The sequence below is a fragment of the Gobius niger genome, assembly GCF_951799975.1.
Source record: "Gobius niger genome assembly, chromosome: 21".
Classification (NCBI taxonomy): domain Eukaryota; kingdom Metazoa; phylum Chordata; class Actinopteri; order Gobiiformes; family Gobiidae; genus Gobius; species Gobius niger.
Window position 1 is genome coordinate 11,665,678 of NC_136872.1, and position 20,365 is coordinate 11,686,042.

General features: G+C 44.8%; 1 protein-coding gene across 4 annotated transcripts; it reads right to left on the reverse strand.

Annotated features, from left to right (window-relative positions):
* Positions 1 to 263: 263 nt before the first annotated feature.
* zbtb4 (zinc finger and BTB domain containing 4) lies at positions 264 to 18,756 on the reverse strand. Of its 4 annotated transcripts, none has more exons than XM_079579680.1 (4): positions 18,656 to 18,756; positions 15,312 to 15,441; positions 14,281 to 14,455; positions 264 to 7,836 (listed from the first exon to the last, which is right to left on the reverse strand). In XM_079579680.1, the coding sequence occupies exon 4, from the start codon at positions 7,818 to 7,820 to the stop codon at positions 2,658 to 2,660; it is 5,163 nt and encodes a 1,720-aa protein (XP_079435806.1). In that variant the 5' UTR covers positions 7,821 to 7,836; positions 14,281 to 14,455; positions 15,312 to 15,441; positions 18,656 to 18,756; the 3' UTR covers positions 264 to 2,657. The 4 variants fall into 4 exon arrangements, with proteins under 4 accessions (XP_079435806.1, XP_079435805.1, XP_079435807.1 ...); XM_079579679.1 differs by having other exon boundaries at positions 15,312 to 15,490; positions 18,656 to 18,748; XM_079579681.1 differs by lacking the exon at positions 14,281 to 14,455 and having other exon boundaries at positions 15,312 to 15,490; positions 18,656 to 18,749.
* Between the last annotated feature and the right edge of the window lie 1,609 nt (positions 18,757 to 20,365).

Here is a 20,365-nt window from a genome sequence, read left to right on the forward strand (position 1 = left end):
TAAAGGAGTAAAATGTGTGTTTGTCCTCATACATACCACAAGCCGCATTTTTTGTGTGGCCAAGACAAATTAATCACACTGGTCTATTCAAAGCCAGAATTGTACTTTTAAGGACTTAAAAAGGAAAAAATACTAGATGTCACTAATAAAACACATTATTTGCATATTCTGCCTACTCAACGACTACAGATCTCTCTATTACAGAATATGTCACAGTAGTAGGCCTACATAACATTTTGTGATCCCATTTCAAACAGAGGCTCTTCTTGCTTGGTCATCAGGTTAATACTTTATTTTGTTTGATTGCAGCAAGTTGAAACAGTAGACAGAAACGAGGAGGGAGATAGATAACGAGTATGTCAGAAAAGGAGACTACAGACGTTGGGGAGCTGTGGCTACAAGCCTTCGTATCAAATCTAAAGACAAAGTCATCATCAGGCAACATTAAACATCTTTAAAAATAACATTAACATACTCTGTGAGCTCTATATGGCACTGTATTACCCTAGACATGTACACAATACCAAAACTTTTTAGCCACACCCCTACGTCTACAGCTTCAGAGCAAAGCCATAAAATCTATCTCCATATTATAATTTCCATTATCAAGAAAACGTTAATTTACAGATCAAATTTCTTATGCCACATCAAGGCACCTTAACAGTTGAAATCTGGCAGATCCACGTCTCACTATAGATAGTTAATTAAATATCAAAGCAGAGGCACATTCATCTCAACTAAAACATACAGTAAATAGTTTATATGACCACCAGATTTCAATCCAGTCACTACAATACATCATTTTGCATGCTTTTGGTCTGTATGATAACCGAGACAAACTGGCATAAGAAATGGTCCAAAAATACAGCATGTGCATCTACAGGAATGGCTTGAGATATTGTATTAGACAGCAAGGCTTTATACATTGAAACTAACGCCCAAACTGAACAACACAGGTGGACCATTTACTTGAGGGATATGCTGCTTAGATTTGTTTTGGTTTTCTGAATCAAATGCCAATTTTAACACTTAGACACAATAAGCTTTGAACCATTCCCAAGGGGGCCTTTGTGCACCCTTGCAGTCAGTCACTCTGTGCTTAATTCATTTTCAATCCCAAAGCCATCCCAGCAGTACCGTCACGCGTCAGTCAGTACACTTATGAAATAACGGTAAATAAACTTAGATATGAAGCTATAAAATATGTGAAACAAAAGCGTACAATGTCAACCTTGGTGAAGATATAGATGTTTAGGAAGCAAGTGGTGCTCATGCGTTGTGGATACAGAAGCCAAGTTTCTAGGACTACTGTTATAGGCATACCAGATATTATACAGCTTTAACTGGTTATTGTATCAAATAAAAGACTGACTCTAGCATTAATGCAGCTGTACTTCATTAACCTCATGACAAGATTTACATTCATCATTTTAGGTACATCCTCTTTCCACCGGGTCAGAGGGCAAAAAAAAAACAGTTTGACAGAAAAAATACAAACAAAACATGAAACAAAAAGGCCCACGACAGTAGGACATTGGGCAGTTTCGGTCACCACTTTGGCTGCAGAGCTCCGCCTCATCCTAGTCTCCCGTCATGAGAGCGGTTTGTCCCAAACGTATTATCTCCAACAGTTTTGTGCCCTTATTCGTCAATTCCTTTCCAGAAATACCTCAATACCCTGAATCCTTTTTTCTCCTTCTTTCTTGTCATCATTAAGGGAAAGTGTTTGCTGTTTCAGCAAACTAAAAGCTACTCACAAAATGAAGGCTGACTGGTAAATATAATTTTAAGTGATAGAAATGAGATGATAGAAAAGGAAGTGCAATGGTCAGCCGTATTTCTAACCCAGTGACCAGCTACATATCTAAAGCAGCTACAATTGTCTCATTTAAGTGAGAACTTTAACTATTTGGTGCACATGACAAACTAAATGCTCTCAAAAAGATGCTCTCATCTGTCCAGTTCCACTGAGACATCAGAAGTGCAGATGATCAGTCATTGTCATATGCACTCAGCCACAGCCTTTCAGATGTGGACACGGCTAACATTTAGATGCACTGTGCATTCACAGAAGCTGCTCTGACTGAAGGAGGAACTTGTATGAGCCTTCAAACCACATGGAATGATGAAGCCATTCACGTAAATTCCCCTTCATTTACAGCAAGGCACACTTTCATACACAAAGACCTGCCCCACCTTTGTATGCAAAGATCCGCTTGTACTTGTCCATATACAACTTACAAATGTTGTCATTGCTTTAAAGCCTCACTTTGATTTCTGTTTTGTCTATTTGTGCCCACGCATGCCTCCCCAGAAGAGCTTATCCTCGTTATGTGGTGACTATAAAGGGAACTAATAGTTCACACCACACACACCCTGTTCATATTGGTATAATATAGATAATACGACGAGGGAAGAAGATTGATCAAGCTCTAGGACTATGACACACTACAGAATGACAGGAGAAATTGGGAGAAGACCGAGCAGGAGAAAAGTTTTCTTCAGTGCTTCTTTGCTCCTTCTCATCCCATTCTTGAATAAGTGCCTCGTTCAGATGTCTACTGAATACAAGAGAGGAGGGGGGTGGGTCCCGCTGCAGTGAGTACACTCCCCTGCCATTTCCCTCCCAAACAGCCTATGACTGTCCAGCGCTTGTCCTAAGGTTTGCTGTTGCTGTCCCGTTGTTTCTTGCCTCCGCTGCTGCCGTTGCTGTAGAGACTAGTGTTGGCCACAAGGGGGTGTGGTGCTGCACTCATATAGGGCCCAGTGGCGTAGTTAAAGATGGCGGGGAGGAAAGGCAGTGGTTCTACTTTGTCTCCACCCGGAGCCACCATGTTGAGAGCAACAGGAAGAGCAGCCAGGTTGTAGGGGTAGGCCAGGAGCTGGGGTCCATACAGCAGCGGGTAGGGATCTGGGTAGAAGGGCAGTTTGCTCAAGTCTCCTCCATTAGGAACCACCACTTTCCCCAAAGAACCAAAGGGAAGTGTCCCAGCAGGATAGGAGGACATGAGCAGGGTATCACTCTGCTGCTTATGGGTACGGTAGCTGTCCTGTACCGTGAGTGGTAGAGGATACTCCTGGGCAGTATAGTCCTCCACCTGTTGGCGGTCTAAGGAAGTGTCAGTCTCAGATGGGGCTTGCGAAGCCCTGGGGAGGGGCAGAGCATGGGCAGAGGGGCGCTCAGCAGTCACAGCGGCCCCATCTGGCTGAGAGGCCCGCTCAAGCTCACGTGTGCTGTGGGCCTGTCGGGTGCGCTCAGCTGGTTGTCCCACAGCGGAGGGAGGTCGGCAGGGAGACTTGGGCGTGTGTCTGTGTGCAGAGTTGCCATTCACTGTGGCAGGAGTGGGCATGTGTAGCGGGGACGGCACAGGGCTTATAGGCTCTTCTTTAGGCGCCAGTAAAGCATTGTGGTTATCCAGAACTTGCTTCCTCATCTGCTGCACTCTCTGCTTCTCTCTCTCCTTTTCTTTTTGCAGCTCCTCTCTTTCTTTGGCGCGTAAGGACGACATAGTCAGGTCTTGTGCTTCATCGGGCGAGTGACACCTGGCCTGGGGCTGGACTCTGAGATCGTGCGCCAAAGGTGGCTCCTCAAAACTTGAGTGCAGATACCTCCCACTCCCATTCTGTCTGTCTCTGCCTATAATGACCCCATCCCGTTGCCTGTACCCTGCCTCCGAGCGGGGAGCCGTTGCCATGGAAACAGGCGGCGGAGCAGCAGTGGTGATTCTGGTGTTGGTGGGACTTTGTACATGGCTGTGTATGTCTAAGTTTTTCTTACTCGGCGTGCGGTAATCTAGGCATTCCGGTCCATTCATGATCAGGACACTTTGCGTAACAGCGGGTAGCTCAAGTTTGCTGGGTGTAAGGTTAATGGGGTTGTCTAATTTAGGGTCATATTGAGGGGTAGGTTCTCGTTGTGAGAGTGTGGGCTCTGTAATTACACTGTCCTCAATAATTTGATGCTCTCTTGGCTGTTTGCTCAAATCATTCTCAAATGCATGCTCATTTGTACTATGTAACTCTGTGGGTGAATAGTTGATCACCGAAACAGTGGGGGCTAATGGTACCTGCTCATTCTCACTCTGTAATTCCCTGCTAACAACTTGTATTTTTGGCTCTGCATCTTTCTCTTCTTTGTCCTCTCTCTCTGGGGAACTACTCAAGTCATGGCGCCGGATATGCCTGTTTAAAGCTGACGATGTCTTGCACACTTTGTGACACTGTGGGCAAGTGTGTCGAGATAACGCCCTCCTACTAAGCCGACTCCGACTGGAAATAATATCTACTGTGCCAGAGCTTTTATCCTCATCATATTTTGTGATAGCTGGCGCTTGTTTTAGCCTGGCTCCCTCAGTTGGATCAGTAAGTGCTACTTTAGGGGCTGCTAACTGGGAGGGGGACTCTGCAGGCTTGGGATGCTGGGCTTTCTGGTGGTCTTCCAGCTTTTCCGTGGAGGGAAAAGTGGCCCTACAGAAGAGGCAGACAAACTCCAGCAGATGGCTCAGCTCGTGTTTGTCTCTCTTCCTGGCGCTTGAAAACCAGCGGCCACACGTACCGCACTCTGCCGCATTGTCATTAGTCCAGGGTCGCCTTTTGATTGCTGTGGGGGCAGCTGAGGTAGACTGAGGGGACTTGGGAGGGCTTAGAGGAGGGGGAGGTGTTTTAGAATGGACTTCCTCAACTAACTTACTTTCTTTACGCATGTGTTTGTCCTTTGAAACTAAACTATCACGCCTTTTCTTTTTCGCCCTTCCTGTGTCACTTTTTGATATTATATCCGCCCCGTCACTTGCTTCCTCCTCTTCCACATACTTCGATTTTTCTGAATCTTTATCTGCGAGATTCTTGAGTCTGTCTGCCCTCCGTTTGAGCCGCAAAGAGCGCTTAAATTTAAGTTTTCTTTGCCAAGTCTTCACTCTCTGCAGATGTGCCTGTGCCTTTCTTTTAGGCTTGTAAGAGTAGTACGGCCTCCATAAATCGTCCTCCATGTCGTGATCACTGTCTGGCTGCTCGCGCACCTCTTGACGGAAATAGTACTCCCGGACTGCATCTGGGCTGTACTGCTTTATCGCCTCCCCTTCATTGTGATTTCCCTCTGCCGTCCTATCGTCCTGTGTGTCTACGCTGGCCCTGCGGTGTTTGTGGTGATGGTGGGAGTGTGAGTGACGGGAATCTTTGACTTCTTTCCCAGATAGTGTCTCGCTGCGTTTGTTTTTTGGGGGTGAGAGGCTTTTGTCTCTCCTCAGATCTGTCTCGGAAATGCTGCGCTTCACTATAGCCTCCTCTCCAATGCGTACGGTTATCTGGCAAAGTGGCCCTGCGTCTTTGCCCTGTGAGTCTATGGTTGGGGGCTGCTGGTCTGTGGTGCAAATTTCACTCTTACTGTGTGACTTCCGTGATTTGTGTAACGATTTTGTCCCTGTGTCTGTGTCTCGTTTGCCTTTTGAGCCATCGTCAGTCACGTCTGAACTGTCTCTGGATCTTTTTCTGTGGTGTTCTAAATTGTCTCTTTGCTTTTTCATCGACTTGGGGCCACTTTTGTGTAATGCCTGGCTGCTACTTAAAGGGGCTGAGCTGTTTGTTTTGTCATTTCCAGATGTAACCTGATTGCTGTGCACGATAACAGAGGAGGACACAGATGCCCCATGCACTATAACAGAGGGTTTTGTATGACCATATGTTATCACAGAAGGCATGACTGTGTCTGGGCATCTACCTGACTTAGACATTTTGGTTTTACTGCTGTTAGACAGTTTAAAGCTCCCACTAGCCCTACCCTGCTCTGTCTCTGTTGCCTCTGCGTCATGTTTTCTTGTGTCTGTCTCGGGGAGCTGTGGTAGCTCCGCGGGCACAGTAACACAGAAGCTGTTGGGGAAGTCATCTGGGTCAGGCTTAACAGTGTGAGGATGGGTCCCACTCATGAGACTCTGCAGATCTCCAGGGCCCAGAGCACAGTCCAGGCCAGGCACAGGAAGAGAGGCTGCATCAGCCGGTGGCAGTAGCAGCCCATTATGCAAACTGTCACTGTAGGTCTTATATGGTCTCTTTTGGGAGCGCATAGGGAGAAGACGGTAAAGCTTCAGGGCATTTGCCTTCTGCTTATAGCCTCCATTAGCTGTCTTTTCACTGGAGATGAGGCTTGGGTTAATCCCGTGTATGGTTTTCTGGTGTGTTTTCAGATTGTAGTATGTAGCAAAGGCGTCCCAACAGAAAATGCACTGGTAGCGTCTCTCCCCTGTGTGCCACACCTCATGTTTAGTGCGGTACTCGGCTAAGGCAAAGACCTTATCACAGTAATGACACGGGTATTTGCGCCGCCATGAATGTACATTGGAGTGGCGTTTGAGGCTGGACAGGGTCATGTAGGAGCGCTCGCAGACAGAGCAGAAGTAGATGACATTGCCATCTACAACCTTTACAAAATGGTGCTCATCACCCGCCAGTAGCTCTGCAGCTGCTGCATCATCGCTTTGGATTTGAGCCAGGAGGCTCTGTGCTTTCTTTCCTGATCGCGCCTTAGTGATGTCCACGGGGCCAACAATCACTCCGCCTTCCACTCTCACCTCGCCCTCCTCCAGTGGCTCCTCTTTGGGCTGCATGGTAAGGGATGGAGGTCCCAGATTGGAGGGCAGCTCTGGTACTCGGCAGGAGGCCTCGTGGGAGTGCAGCCTCTTGCTGTGGATGAACCCTTTGCCACAGTAGCGACAGCTGAGGCTGCGGCTGCCGCGGTGTAGCCGCATGTGGACCGTGAGAGAAGCGGCGGAGCTGAAGAGCCGGTGGCACACGCCGCATATGAGCTCGGGCTTTAGACTTTCTGAGGGAGAATAGGAGGACGGGTGGGATGGTGCAATGAGACCCTCAGTGGGGGGAGGTGGTGGTATAGGAGGAGGGAGATGCAAGGGTGGTGGGTGAAGACTTGGTCCATGAGGGCTGCCTAGTTTGCCAGCTGGTCGTCTTGTTACTTTCTCTCTCCTCTCCGTGTCCCCGGGCCTGTTATAAGCTGAGCCCAAACTGAAGAGGATCTGAGCTGTCTGAGAGGCTGCCCCATTGGCCAGCTTGTGTCTCTCATCCCATACATCCCCTCCATAACAGCCCTCCAAAGCCCCACTGGAAGATCTTGGAGGTGATCTATGAAACTGAGTGTCTGGGCTGACTTTAGAGCACTTGAGTGGAGGCGGGGATTTGAGTGTGTGAACAGTCATTGGAGAAGAAGAGGAGGAAGGAGAGGAGGACGGAGAGCTGTCAGGCCTGGGAGGCTTAAAAGGCCTGTGCTTTACGTCTGTAGTAGAATCCAGTTTCCATAGCGCCCCCTCGTCTGAACATTTAGAGGTTTGGCGGCGCCGTTGTGGAGAAGGAGAAGAGGAAGAGGACGAACTACGACAGTGGTTGGGAGATGTCAAAGAAAGGGGGACAGGAGCAGCACTAAGTGGGAAGCTGAGAGTAATTTTTGCATTTTTAGGTCCATCAGGTACGTCCTCCAATCTGTCCTCCATGACAACCTCTCCCCGACCGCCATGTCTTTTAGCCTTCATCTCTGACAGAGTGGCACCTCCTTGTTCCTCTTCCTGGTAACAGATTGTATTTTTGATTGGATGGAGCTTTAAGGCTTGAGTAGGCCGACCGGTATTCAAACTCACAGGGGACTGCTTCAGGGGAGACAACAGAGTCAACTGCCGGCTCTTGTGGCACGCAGCGTCCTCTGTTTCACAGTGTCGTATGTTGCAGAGGGGCTTTAGGCCGGCAGCTAGGAGGTGGTGGCTTACATAAGACTGAAGAAGGCCCACATGGATGGGGTCCAACACCTTCTCACTGGACACCATGACCAGCCGTCATAATCTGAAAGACAAGAATACAGATAAATCAACAGTTAAGAAAAAATGCAATAAGGGTTTTTCCTGTAGTGACAATCATGGAACATAGGGAGCAAATGAACTGAATGCCCTCAAGAAGGCTGAACTCTTGCGGCTCTTGCAGTCAGGAATGGTGAGAGAGGAGGAGAGAGAAGGAGAGAGAAGGGGGAGGGAAGGGGGAGGAATGAATCTGCGGCAGAGCTGGTTTAGATTTCAGTGCCACAGCCAAGTCTCCAGAATGACATTCCAGAGATCTATCTCTCCCTCATCCATAACATTCTTTATTGCTAATTAAAAATCATGTCAACATAATCAAGATTTCTTTCCCACCTATGGTGTCAATACTGTTGAAATAATCGGACTCTGAGGAGCTTGTCATTTGTGCATGTCTTATTAGCCATTACTGGCACTGGCATGTACCTGACAGCCATGACTGACCATGTATCTGTGAAGGCAAAGAAGCCGGGAGCACAGAGCTGGTTTAGAAAGATATTTTGTCTGATACTTCTGTTGGGTTCTGCCATAAAGTAGACACAGTAAAAGGCCATAATGATGCGATGAAAAGAAAAATCCTCAGTCATGCTTTTCTGCCTACGTTTTCAAGCAGCAACGCAGCCAGGAAGGCAGGCCGCTGTAAAATTCCACAGGCGGCCCTGAACAGGCAGAAACTAGGTCAGCACTGTTATTGCAGAGAGAAGAGGAGGGAGGAAAAGGGTGAGGAAGAGAGTGATAGATAGTGAACGAGCGAAATAGAAAGTGTGTAAGTGAGGAAGACTATGAGGGTGTCAGACACATAGGAGCCCAGAAAAAGTCATATTTAATGCTTATGTTCTCTTTGTGGTGCCCTGACCATTGAGCCAGGAAGTCATTTTACTTGTAAATCACATTCAAAGCCTAAAGGCAACTGGAACTGCAAGACGTCGTTGAACATAATGTCCAGGTGGAAACTGAAAGAGCTAGAGATCTATCTCTGACTGAATACAACCAATCCTGTTGGAGCCTTGTGCTGTTCTATTGCTCTGAAATGAAGCCATTGTCAGTTGCATTTGCTGAGCGAAATATTTGCAGGAAATCCCTTACAGAGAGCCACACTCTGCTACAAGTGGGCGGACACACTGATAGACAGCACTAAGGCTAAAAATTTCACCATCTCAGCTGATGCCTGTGCTGTGGACGGGGAAGTGCGTATGACGCCCCCTCAGTGTTGTTCTTTATCTCCCAGTGACGCACACACGCTACAGAGGCAGCACGACACATTGTCTAAATGTGATGGCCATTAACAACATTAAAGGCTATGTAAATGTGCTTGAGCCGTGAACTGCCTGTGGAAAACACTTATTATAATGCACAAGTTAAATGTTTGACATTTTCTCTGGATAAAAACAATGTATTCCAATAAAAACAAACAACTTAAGTTCCTATTTGCTTATTTAACAAGGTACGCTGAAGTAAAGATTTAAAAACCCTAAATTCTCAATGAGGAAAAAAATCTATACAGACCATTCTTGAGACTAATTAGAAGCAAGTTTTGAAAAAGTTACCCATACAGGTGCACTGCAGTGCACACGAATAAAAATTATGAGTCCAAGCAGGTTATGTTGATCTCCTCAGAAACATTATGCCTCTTTTAATAAATGCTTTGGTCTATGGCCAAGCGCAATAGGCTGCTAAAACAGAATACACTGAAATCTGCACAGTCAAACTGACTATAGTGGTAGGTAGCTAAATCCCAAAGCAAAGGGTAAAACATATGCAGCAGCAGCCGTGGTTCTACTGCTCTGTGAATCAGGATATACGGCGAACACAAGCACAGGGTCTAAAAGTGCTAAAGACTCAAGCGTACCAAATTTGTATAAACAAGACTTCATTTCAGTATTAGGAGTTTTCTCAGTATTGGGAGTTTGCATGTCCTCCACGTGCGTGGGTTTCTTCCGGGAACTCCAGTTTCCCCTCCCACTAAAACATGTACAATAGATTTTCCTCTGGGGCCAGGACTGCCTTGAGAAATGAGATTCCTAAGCTTTCCTGGTTGAATAAAGGATATATATATATATCTTTTTTTTTGCATGACTAATACAGTATTTTGATCATTAGTAGCAACATCACAGCTAAAGTTGCCTTGTACAACACAGAGTTGGCTGGCGCAGCAGCACGAGGCCTTGAACCAGCCGTTTGAGCAATCTGTTTGTTTGTCACTGAGGCTGGTGCTGGTGCCGTCTGACAAATAACAATTAGGAGTGCGTTTCCACGCTTTAGGCCAGTTTGTTTTCCTGACTGACACTCACTGAAAATGTGTTGAATATTACATGCTATTGGCCTACACAATATATCGCCAAATTAGCGTCTTTGCAATTTTAAGCTACACAATATCATTATCCCAATAAGCCACAATATATCACATTGACACAACCTAAAATAAATCAAAAAACGTTTTGCCATGATTGTCCTTAATTTACTTTTTGTTTTGGTCATAATTTGAAAATAAAAAAACAAAAAACAAACTGATGATGAGTTGTTTAAACTCAATGGAAAGTACTGTGTGAAAAGTTTAAGTAAAATATGACAATAATATTTTTGAAATATTTGAAATATTCAAGACATTTATAGAAGATTGTGCTTTTCTCACATTATCTGTTGTATGGGTTTTAAAAGTTTAACAATTTTAAAAAAAAGTTTCCTTTTTAAGTTATTACAAATTAAATGTTTAATAATCATAATTTTGTATCATCTTTAAATGTAATACTTATTAATACTGCGATATGACCATGGTAATTTATTTCAAATACATTGTGGATGGAGTTCTTGATACTGGGGAGCGTCTGTGAGCTGAACATTGGGGTGGGGGGGTGGGGGGGTCATTGTCTGACACCCGCTGAGCCAGTTGCGAGAGGCATGACGGGAAATGGAAGGTGTTGGGTCTAGGCCCAGAGAGGGGCAGCCAGAGGGGCCACAACAACGGCAACAGCAGTTGGTCCGTACCACGAGAGTGCATTTGTGCGTGGGTGTGTGTGTGTGTGTGTGTGTGTGTGTGCGTGTGTGTGTGTGTGTGTGTGAGTGCGTGTGTGTGTGTGTGTGTGTGTGTGTGTGGGGTGGGCATCGTTAGTAAGAAAAAGCCAGTGAACTCTCCACCACCCCCCGGCCAGAGGGGCGTAGGAGAGCCAGACAGATGGGCGAGAGGGAGCAGGGAAAAAATGCAGAGCTTGGACACATCCTCGGTTTGGTGGACAGGGTCGTGGTACTGTAGGAGTGAGGAACTTAAAGACTCTGTACCTGATTTTTTTTCCACTGTTTACAAAAAATGAAGGAGGAAGAGCTTACATTTTAAATCGTTAGCTAGTCCAAACTCATTCCTCACAAATTCACAAGTTCTTCACCGGGATGAGATTACAAAAGTTTTCAGGATTAATACAACCCTTGTCTTTCAGCGTGACTACCCAGGACTCCCCTCTCCTCACATGTAAACGCTCGTATCATGGTGTTTTCGCACGCCACTGCACACTCCCGAGAACCTGCCATGTCTAAAACGCCACACTCTCCACGGTCTGTTACTTCCCTGCCCAGCACATATTTCCCATAATTTGGCTTGCTGAAAAAATGTCATGGGAGAAAAGCACAAATGGAAATATTTGGGGAGAATAATACAACACTAGTATTGACCTTTTGGGGTTAATATCTCTAAATTACTTTATAGTTATGACTGTGAAAATCTGCACAGAGTTTTGCCCTGTTGTCAGCCTGACTGCTCTCGTAATCCGTGATGTAGTTTGTCTAAGTTAGGGGAAAAAACGACAAAAACATGCCATAGTATTCCTTTCTCTACACTAAACTAATGCTCTTAACTGCTCACCTTGTTATGACCCGAGGCGAGAACCTACGCTTCCTATTGTCTGACCTATGACCCCTTTGGCACCCATGGATCATATTTTCCATACATTAAACGCAGCGGCCCGGCATGGCATCCATGGCGACCAGGAATGTGGAGTAGCTGGCAGCAGATGCTCTGTTGTTTTGGAAAGAAAAAAAGTAAGGCTTTGGGCAGGAACAAGGAGTTGGTGACATCAATATGCCCTCTGCCGCTGTACAAGAGACCAGCAGCAGCAAAAGAGCACGCTGGTAAAGATGGAGGGGACGTGGAGCAGCCCTTCAGCGTGAAAACACTCTGTGAGATGTTAACTATGATCTACAACTTTCTGCCGACAATCGAGGGACTGCTGTTTGTGAGTTGATGGACGTGGGTACGGGAGATGGCCCACTAACAACAAAGGCTAGTAATTAGTTTGATTTTTGTTCTAACGTGACTGATCAATCATTGCGGTGAATCACACAGGCGCAAGGGCTTTCGATGAATCAAAAGTTTCATTACAATCTTTAAACGAGTCATCGCTTCTGAAAAAGAACTGCGTGGTGCGACAGAGGGGAGGATGAGGCAGAAGAGGCCTGTTATTGGCACACGCGCAGAGTCACGGCACATCCAGCGTCGGCATAAACACGCACAGAAAGGCCTTCCACAAACACGCAGGGCATAAAAACGCACACCCACCAACAAACCCCAAGCATACGCACTCTATAACACGGGCCCGCACAGCAAACAGCGCCACAGCAGCGAGGAGAGAAAAAAAAAAAAAAAAACAAGCAGGGAAACTAAGGAAAGCTGCCCCTACTCCTCTTATTCTGTCTGTCTGTCTCTCTCAGGAAGGCAAGCATACGCGAGAACGTACCTCTGAAAACCTCCTGCTGCATCTCTGCTGCGATGTGTTCGCTCCCCTCACACTCCCTCTCTCCCCCTCGCGCTCTGTGTATGCGCACGTCCGAGTGTGTCGGGGAGAGAGAGAGAGCACAAGGAGAGGCGGGTGCACACATACACAGGCACACACATGCAGCCAGCAGTGTGTGAAGACAGAGGGCAGGAGCGTTTCTCACACTCCAACTTGCTTGCTCTCTCACACTCTCTACTTTCTGCCTCTGACACACGATTCTTGGCATTTTTTTTTTCTTTCTTTTTTACCCCCCCCCCCTCTCTCTCCAACCCCTCTGCTGCTGAATCCAATCTTCCTTTTATTTGGAAGTGTTGTTCCCTCTCTCTGGACACATACACACAGTACTTTATATACACAAAGCCCAGTGATAGGGAGAGGGAGGGAGAGTGTGGGAGAGCCGACAGGCAGGCAGGCAAGAGGACGCCATTTAAGCAGTTTGTTACCAGCACTGCAAGTCCCCAAAATGGCTGAAAACAAACAGGAACAAGAACGCCAACTCTCAAAGTCTGTGTGAGGGGATGGACGGGGGGGGGGGACACACAGACATGAGTAACAAGTGAGCTGGGACGAGTGCAGGAAAGTAAGACAAAGTGGTAAACAGCTGGAGTCAAATGGCGGCTGAGAACAGAGCGGAGCAAGTGCAGCTGAGGAAAAAATTACAGGGGACTTTGACTGGGTTGAATAGTGCACTTCAGCAAAGTAAGGGGCCTGGCAGCAGGAATGATTCAGATGATGCCAAGGCTGAGATATTCTGTGCCGAAGACTGGCTCAAGTTGCAAAAATGCTTCACCGGACACTTTTTGTAATGGCTCGAGAGTCTAGTACACCCTCTTAGGTATGCGACACTTTGGTCCAAAGCACCATATAGGGTTTCCTTCCAGGTAAAAAAGGTAGTGCTACACTTTCACTATCACAGCGAAACAATACAGCAACAACGACACTACACATGACACGACAATAGTTCAGGCAACAAAACGGATACAACTCTACAAAATTGGAAGTGATGCTCTGAAATATAACAAGCATAATATAACCATAATAATAACCATTTTACAGCATTTGCCATCCTGTACCTCATTGCGTTTATCTAGACCATTATACAGGCACAATGTTATAATAACTACCTGATGTTTTGGCGTTACAACAATAGTGTGTTAAGTACAAAACTGTGAGCTGTGGTCTATGCTCATTCCTAACTCCTAATTTTTCACAGGGATGAAACTTAAAGCGAATGTAAACAACAACCACTAAACTGCTGGTTCATATTATAAATACTTTATAATAAGATGCACAGCACACAAATGTCTTTTCCCCCCAAAATTCAGTTTCTACACTGAACAAAACACAAAAACAAAACACATTTCAGTCCACTTCAAGTAAAAATTTGAGTTGAACTAAATCTAATAGACACAGAATGCTAATAATTACAACGTATTACAAAAAAAAGTAAAAGACTGACTTAGTTGATATTACCCATAATACCCATATATCGCGCAGCCCTAGTTGGAGGTTGTAACGCAGGTTTACTACACCCTCATAAGTCCCACTGTCCCTTTGAGCACAGAGCCTGCCCCCCCTTCTTCCTCCTCCACCCGTTAGACCCACCAACTGAACCTTGACGCCAGCTTCCCGCCCCCCGTCCTGGCCTTCTCCCTCATTCACGTCTCTCTCACCCTCATTGTGCGCTGCCACACTTGTCTCCATGGGAACCGGTCTGGGATTGGGCGCTGCTCCTGTGACCCCTCTGGTGGTTCTCGGAGTTGGCCAAACTTTTTTTTTTTTCCCCCTGCGATTCCTTCTCCTCCTTGTGCTCCACTCTCATGCAGCCCGGCGTGTTTTTGAGGCGTGCTGGTGTGAGAGAGTGAACGGGTGAAGTCGAGTAAAGGCAAAACTATGAACAATTTGATCAAATGTGGTGTAAAATACTACAAATGAACTTGAATGTAACAAACAGAACCGAATGTACTAGAATTTGTAATAAAATCATACATTTTAGCTTTAGTTATGGAAAACTTAGTAGATGGAGGTATCAAGAGCCTAATAAACACAAACAGACTCTGCATGCATGTGACTGGTGCACTTGTACCGTGCGGTTGACAGCTTCACACGTTGTGGTTGTCCTGCAAAGAACTTTGTCTATGTGATGCATTTTATATGTTGCAAATGCTTTGTATGGCAGTACATGCAACAGTCACATACAATAACTTAGACCAGTGGTTCCCAACTGGGGACTCAGGACCTAAATGTGGGTTGTGGGACCATTTTTACTGGATTTAAACAATGGCGGTTTAATAGTTTTTATAGCTTAATGATCAATTAACAGAACTCTATGAAGAATTTATGCAATTTTATGTATTTTAATGGGGTCAAACTACGAAAAGCTTTTATTATGAGTTGGATGTTAATATTCTTATTTGGGTCACAGCTTGTCGTGAATGATTAAAGGTGATTCCTGTAGCCACGCCAGTTGAATGCCATTTGTACTCCAAGTAAAGCAGGAAAGTTCCCAGTTCAATAGATGACGATTCATTATTTATCATATATTCACATTGTATATTGTCAAAATAAGACATTGAAGTAAAAGTATAACGTTTCAAAACAACGTGACGAATGCCTCGGCGGTAAAGTAACGGCTGGTGAACACACTCGAAGTTATGCCTCTGTGTCTGTAAACACCCCAGTGATCTCTGGAGGGCTGACTAACCTGCTCTCCAGCTGACTTGGCCGCACATCAAAGCGGGGAGTGGCGGAGGTCAAATGTCAGTGGTTTCTTAAAGAGGAAGCGGCGGCTGCTCAGCGACGACGCAGCAGTTCCTGTTTCTGCGGCCTGCGCGCTGAAATGTGAGGACAGAGTGGTAAAACGAAACCAAAGCACAGGCATTTCTGAAAGCACAAGTATAGATAAGCATGACAAATGTTTACATTCAGAGATAGACTTTACAGTGCTATCTTAAAGGGCCCAGTCAATACAGTGACACCTCTTAGGAAAGATGAGCATGCACAGACATGTCTTGAGCTTATTTTTAGAGAGTGTTGCCCAAAACTACATAGTTTGAATAGACACATATAGCCACAAATTACTATTACATTTTAAATGTGTGAAGTAGTTAAGCAGGGCTCCAGATGCACCAAAGTGTTTAACTTAGTTGCACCAGGAAGTAATTTAGGTGCACCCCTGTAGAAATACCCCAAAAGCATCATAAAAACTGATATTAATACTTGAACACTAGTACACTACCTACGCTTTTTTGCTGTTTCAAGAAATCTTAGATAAGCATACATTTTATTATAATAAATATAATTCAACGATTAACTTAAAAGAGAAAATAAGGATAACTATTTTAAGCATAATTATTCTAGGCTTTTAATCTCCCTGTTTCTTCCATTTTTTGTTTCTTACAACAAACATCAAGGGGCTATTAAAACACGTGAGTTGTAATAGTCTTGTTATGAAATGCTAAAAAAGGGGTGGGGCTTTAACTGTATTTTTGCTAATTCCTATTCCTATTTTGTCCAGTCTGTTGCTGTAACCATCACTTGCACAAGGATGAGTGTGACTCAACCACTATTATGGACCTTTTTGCCTCTCACACTGGATAAATTAAACAAAGTATCACATGGTCGAGGTGGGTTTAACCATGCGGCATTTGACAGGTCTGCTGCTCTGGACACGGCTGATATGAAACTGGCGCACTGGACCATAACAGGCATGTTTGTTTGAGCGGCAGAGGAGCTTTGCTGAGTCACACATACAGTCCCACGGCACATATAGGAGATAAAAGCTATGCAAAAGGAAGTAGAGGAAAGAGACGAGCGACATAAAACTTAAAGCGAGGATGTCTATACGATGCACTGGCCGTATTATAGAGCAATGGTAGATATGGGGATTTTAGAGAGTGCATTCTGCCAAAACAGACTGGAAAGGATAGGTGGAAAATCTTGTGGGAGGGGTGCTTGATATGGTGTAGAGGTGGGGGCAAAGCAGAGGACAGGCGGCTGGTTTTTCCACTGCCAGAGAACTGGAGAGAAGGGCTAAATCAAATTAATTAGCTCCTTCATCTCCAGGCAGCTACTCAGGCATGCTGTACTGGCAAAGGGAGACAGTGTGTGTGTGGGGGGGTGTGGGCATAAAAGAATAGGGGAACGCGAGATAGGACATGGCGGAGGGGTGAAAAGCCTGCTGTGTATGTGCGCCATTCAGCAGGACGGCCCGAACAGGGGAGGGTGCATAATTCTGTGATAAGCATGGGGCTTGTTTTGTTGGAGCCTCTCGGCTGTGGGGAGGAGGAAGTGGCTGCATGTAGGTTGTGTGCTGCTGCCTTTCGGGTCGTCAGTGCTTCCTGCTTCGAGCTGTAGTTTAAAGCGCTGTAAGCATGTCCTCTTTTTAGCCTGCCACTTTAAATAGCATGCAGATATTTAGGTCAAATAGACAAAGCAAACAATGTCTCCTAATAGTGAACAGCAAAACCACAAAACACACCAAAATCAACTGCAGCATCAGTCAGGCAGAAGGTCAAATGGAAACTGGTCAAAAAGAAAGCACGACAGAAATAAAGGACTGGGTTGGGAAACGGCGTAAGCATTGGATAAACTTGGCAAAAAGGGGCTGAACAAAGGCCTAACGTAATATGCAAACATTTAGGTAAGAGTAGCTGCAACAGTGGGTTCCAAAGCAGGAAGTGAGCTCAGTGTGGCAGTGCTGCCCAGGCCAGAACCACGATGCTCTCAAGACCACAGATTAGCTCTTACAAGAAGGACGGAGAAGGACATTTATTCTGTGTAGCGCTTTTCACATGGTCACAAAGGACTCCCCCCGTGGACCATTTTTCATTCACTTCACACTTGGTGGTGGCGAGCTACGTGTAGTCACAGGGGGGTATGGGGACTGATGGAAGCACAGCAGCCAATATGCGCCAACAGATCTACGGTCACCACTCACTCACCCAAACCCCACATTCATACATAGGCAAGGTGGGTGAAGTGTTTTACACAAGGACACAACTGGTTGGAGCTGGATTCGAACCGCCGACCTTTTGATGAGTGACTGTTGTCCCAATGTGTTAGTGTTTTTTAACAAGAAGTGACATTAAGAGTAATTCATAGAGCACATTGATAATTTCTTTTGGACCTACAGATGAAATGTTGAGTGACGGAAAATGTCTGTTTGACATGTGCCCAGTGTCCGCTGCTTTGGGCAAAACAATGAAAGACAGAATTTACAGACTACAAATGGGTGTGAATGAGCAAAGAGCTATGCAGAAACAGATGTTTGCCAATACAAACACATAAGCAAGGCAAGGCATGTTTATTTTACGTTTATTGCATTTCGTACACAAGGCAACTTGTGTATGAAAGTACACAATGCGCCTTAGAGAACATGAAGAACAGGACATTCTCTGGCTGAAAGAAATGGGACGGCTTTTCCACTATGCTTTCATAGACCGCATGCTTCGGCCTCATGCACATTTTATTACAAAGCAACTTGGTTAATTGAGGCAGAAAACGGATGCTAAAATAACTATTAAGCTGTACTATGCTATTTCATAAGATCCTCATACTTTACCATTGGTAAGGAGGTAACGGAACATGTATTTAGAATACTCCTTTTGAGTAACTGTATTCCAGTAGTTACTTTTCATTTGAGATAACAGATTACAGTTACATTCCTATAATCAAAGGAACGCATTGGAGCACTCAATGATTAAATTTCAGCTTCATCCAAAAATGCACATGTGCACCATGCGTCATGTGATGAGCTGTGATCTGCTGTGATCCTGGTCCATTTTCAAAGTGCTTTTTTATGTTCCTACTTAGTGGGGGAAAAGTTCAGAACAGGCATTCCAACAGTGGTAGTCTACCTGTTTTCTAGCAACTGGATATATATTGGAAATCAATGTGAACGTATTCCAAGTTCAGAATGCAAGTGGGCGAAAGTATAGGCTATTCTCCAACTCTTATCTAGAGAGAGCTACATATCCCATGTGAATGTAAAATCAGTGTTTTATGTCATTTGAATAAGTACACGGGTAGTGTGTGTGTACCGTATACTTCTCTCTTCTTTCTGAGCCGTTCCGTGTGCAGCTCCCACCATGCGCCTGTGTGCAGCACACAACAACAGTCAACGTCATGCCCTGACATCACCAGACAAGAGCTCCCCCTAGTACACAAAATAACTAGTTATTAACAGGACAAATGTGGTCTGAGCAATGCCATTTTCTTTCGACATCTGAGTTAGCTCTATGTAGCATAATAGTTTGGTTACCTCGGTGACTAGTTTCCATATTAATTGAGTTGCATGAGTGCAATGTGGGCAAAAGACACAAAGCATATTTTTCATATTTACTGGCAAATACTTACTGGCTCCAAAACTGCGGCCTCTGGACTGACCATAGGCCTGACTCCGGGAGCAGCAGCGTGCTGGCCTGTCATGCTGGACTTCCGCACATTCGCTGGGCAGTTGCGCAATGTTTTCAGAGAATTATCAACATAACCAGAAGAGGGCGCCATCTATCCATAATGGGTACTGTGTAGAATCATGGGTCATGTCATCTTTCCGTGGCAAACCTTGCATTAACGACATTTTAAGAAACTCGTATTTGTCTGATTAAGGATTTTCTTCTGTGCTTGGTTACAATGACCGAAAGTTGAGATTACTGCTTAAGAAAAACTGCAAAATATCCACATAAAACTTTCAGACTGACGTTTTTTACAACTTTCAACTCTACACAACTCAAAAAAAGAAACGACACACAATGTACAATTATAGTTGTACTTTATTTGTGGAAAATGCTTTTTATAAATGGTTTTCAGCCACAGACAAATTATATTATCATACAAACTATAAGTCGTGCAATGTTGTACAACTCACATACACAAAAGGCAACATGTCCAGACTTCAGAACATCAACTGTGGATCAAATAAACGCAATAGTACAAGAGAAGGATCCTATAACATATACTACACATAATGTGAATGTTTCTACTGTGGTAACTAAATATTGCATAGTATCCAGCGAGGGCAATGGGATAGATTTATATAACATTTTTAATGGTAAATGGTAAATGGTCTCAACTTATATAGCGCTTTTCCACCTACATTAGGCACTCAAAGCGCTGTACAGCAAGGATCCACTCACCCATTCACACTCTCATTTATTTTAAGTCCTTGGGCAAAAGGACTAAGGTGGCCATTAGTAAGGGAGGACGTGAGACAGAAATTAAACGCCTTTGTTTACGCCAATCAAATTTCCTGAAGCCTAAATGGTTTATACATCAAACGAGCTAAACGCCTTAAATCATACCAATAGGATTATTTGAAATGGCTGAATTTTGGTCAATGGCATGGGTATCTCAAACAGTCTCAAAGCTTACAGCTGCATTAACTTCGGTCGATTACTACTAGCCCCAACCATGGGCTCATAACAGTTGAATAAACGCATTGGCCCAGTTCAAGTTACATTACAATGTAAATTACAAAGTAGTAGTCAAGGGACTAGAAAGGGAAAACCTGGCAGGAATATTACCAGACTCCATCTTTCTTGTCTACAACAAGAAGCACATCGCCATACGCCGCCATGTTGAAAGCTTACCAAACAGTTGTGATGGCTCGAACAGCTTTTAGAGTAGCCGTAAACCAATGAGTGATTAAATAACACGGCACTAACCCCATTTAGTTCATAATAAAACCTAACGCTATAAGTCAGTGATGATAAAACTAACTGCATGCGTGTGCAAGCGTATTAGCTTGAGATATTGGCA

Bases quoted from the DNA above. Each gene is read 5' to 3' on its own strand.
- zbtb4 (XM_079579680.1), bottom strand. From the start codon at position 7,820: ATGGTGTCCAGTGAGAAGGTGTTGGACCCCATCCATGTGGGCCTTCTT.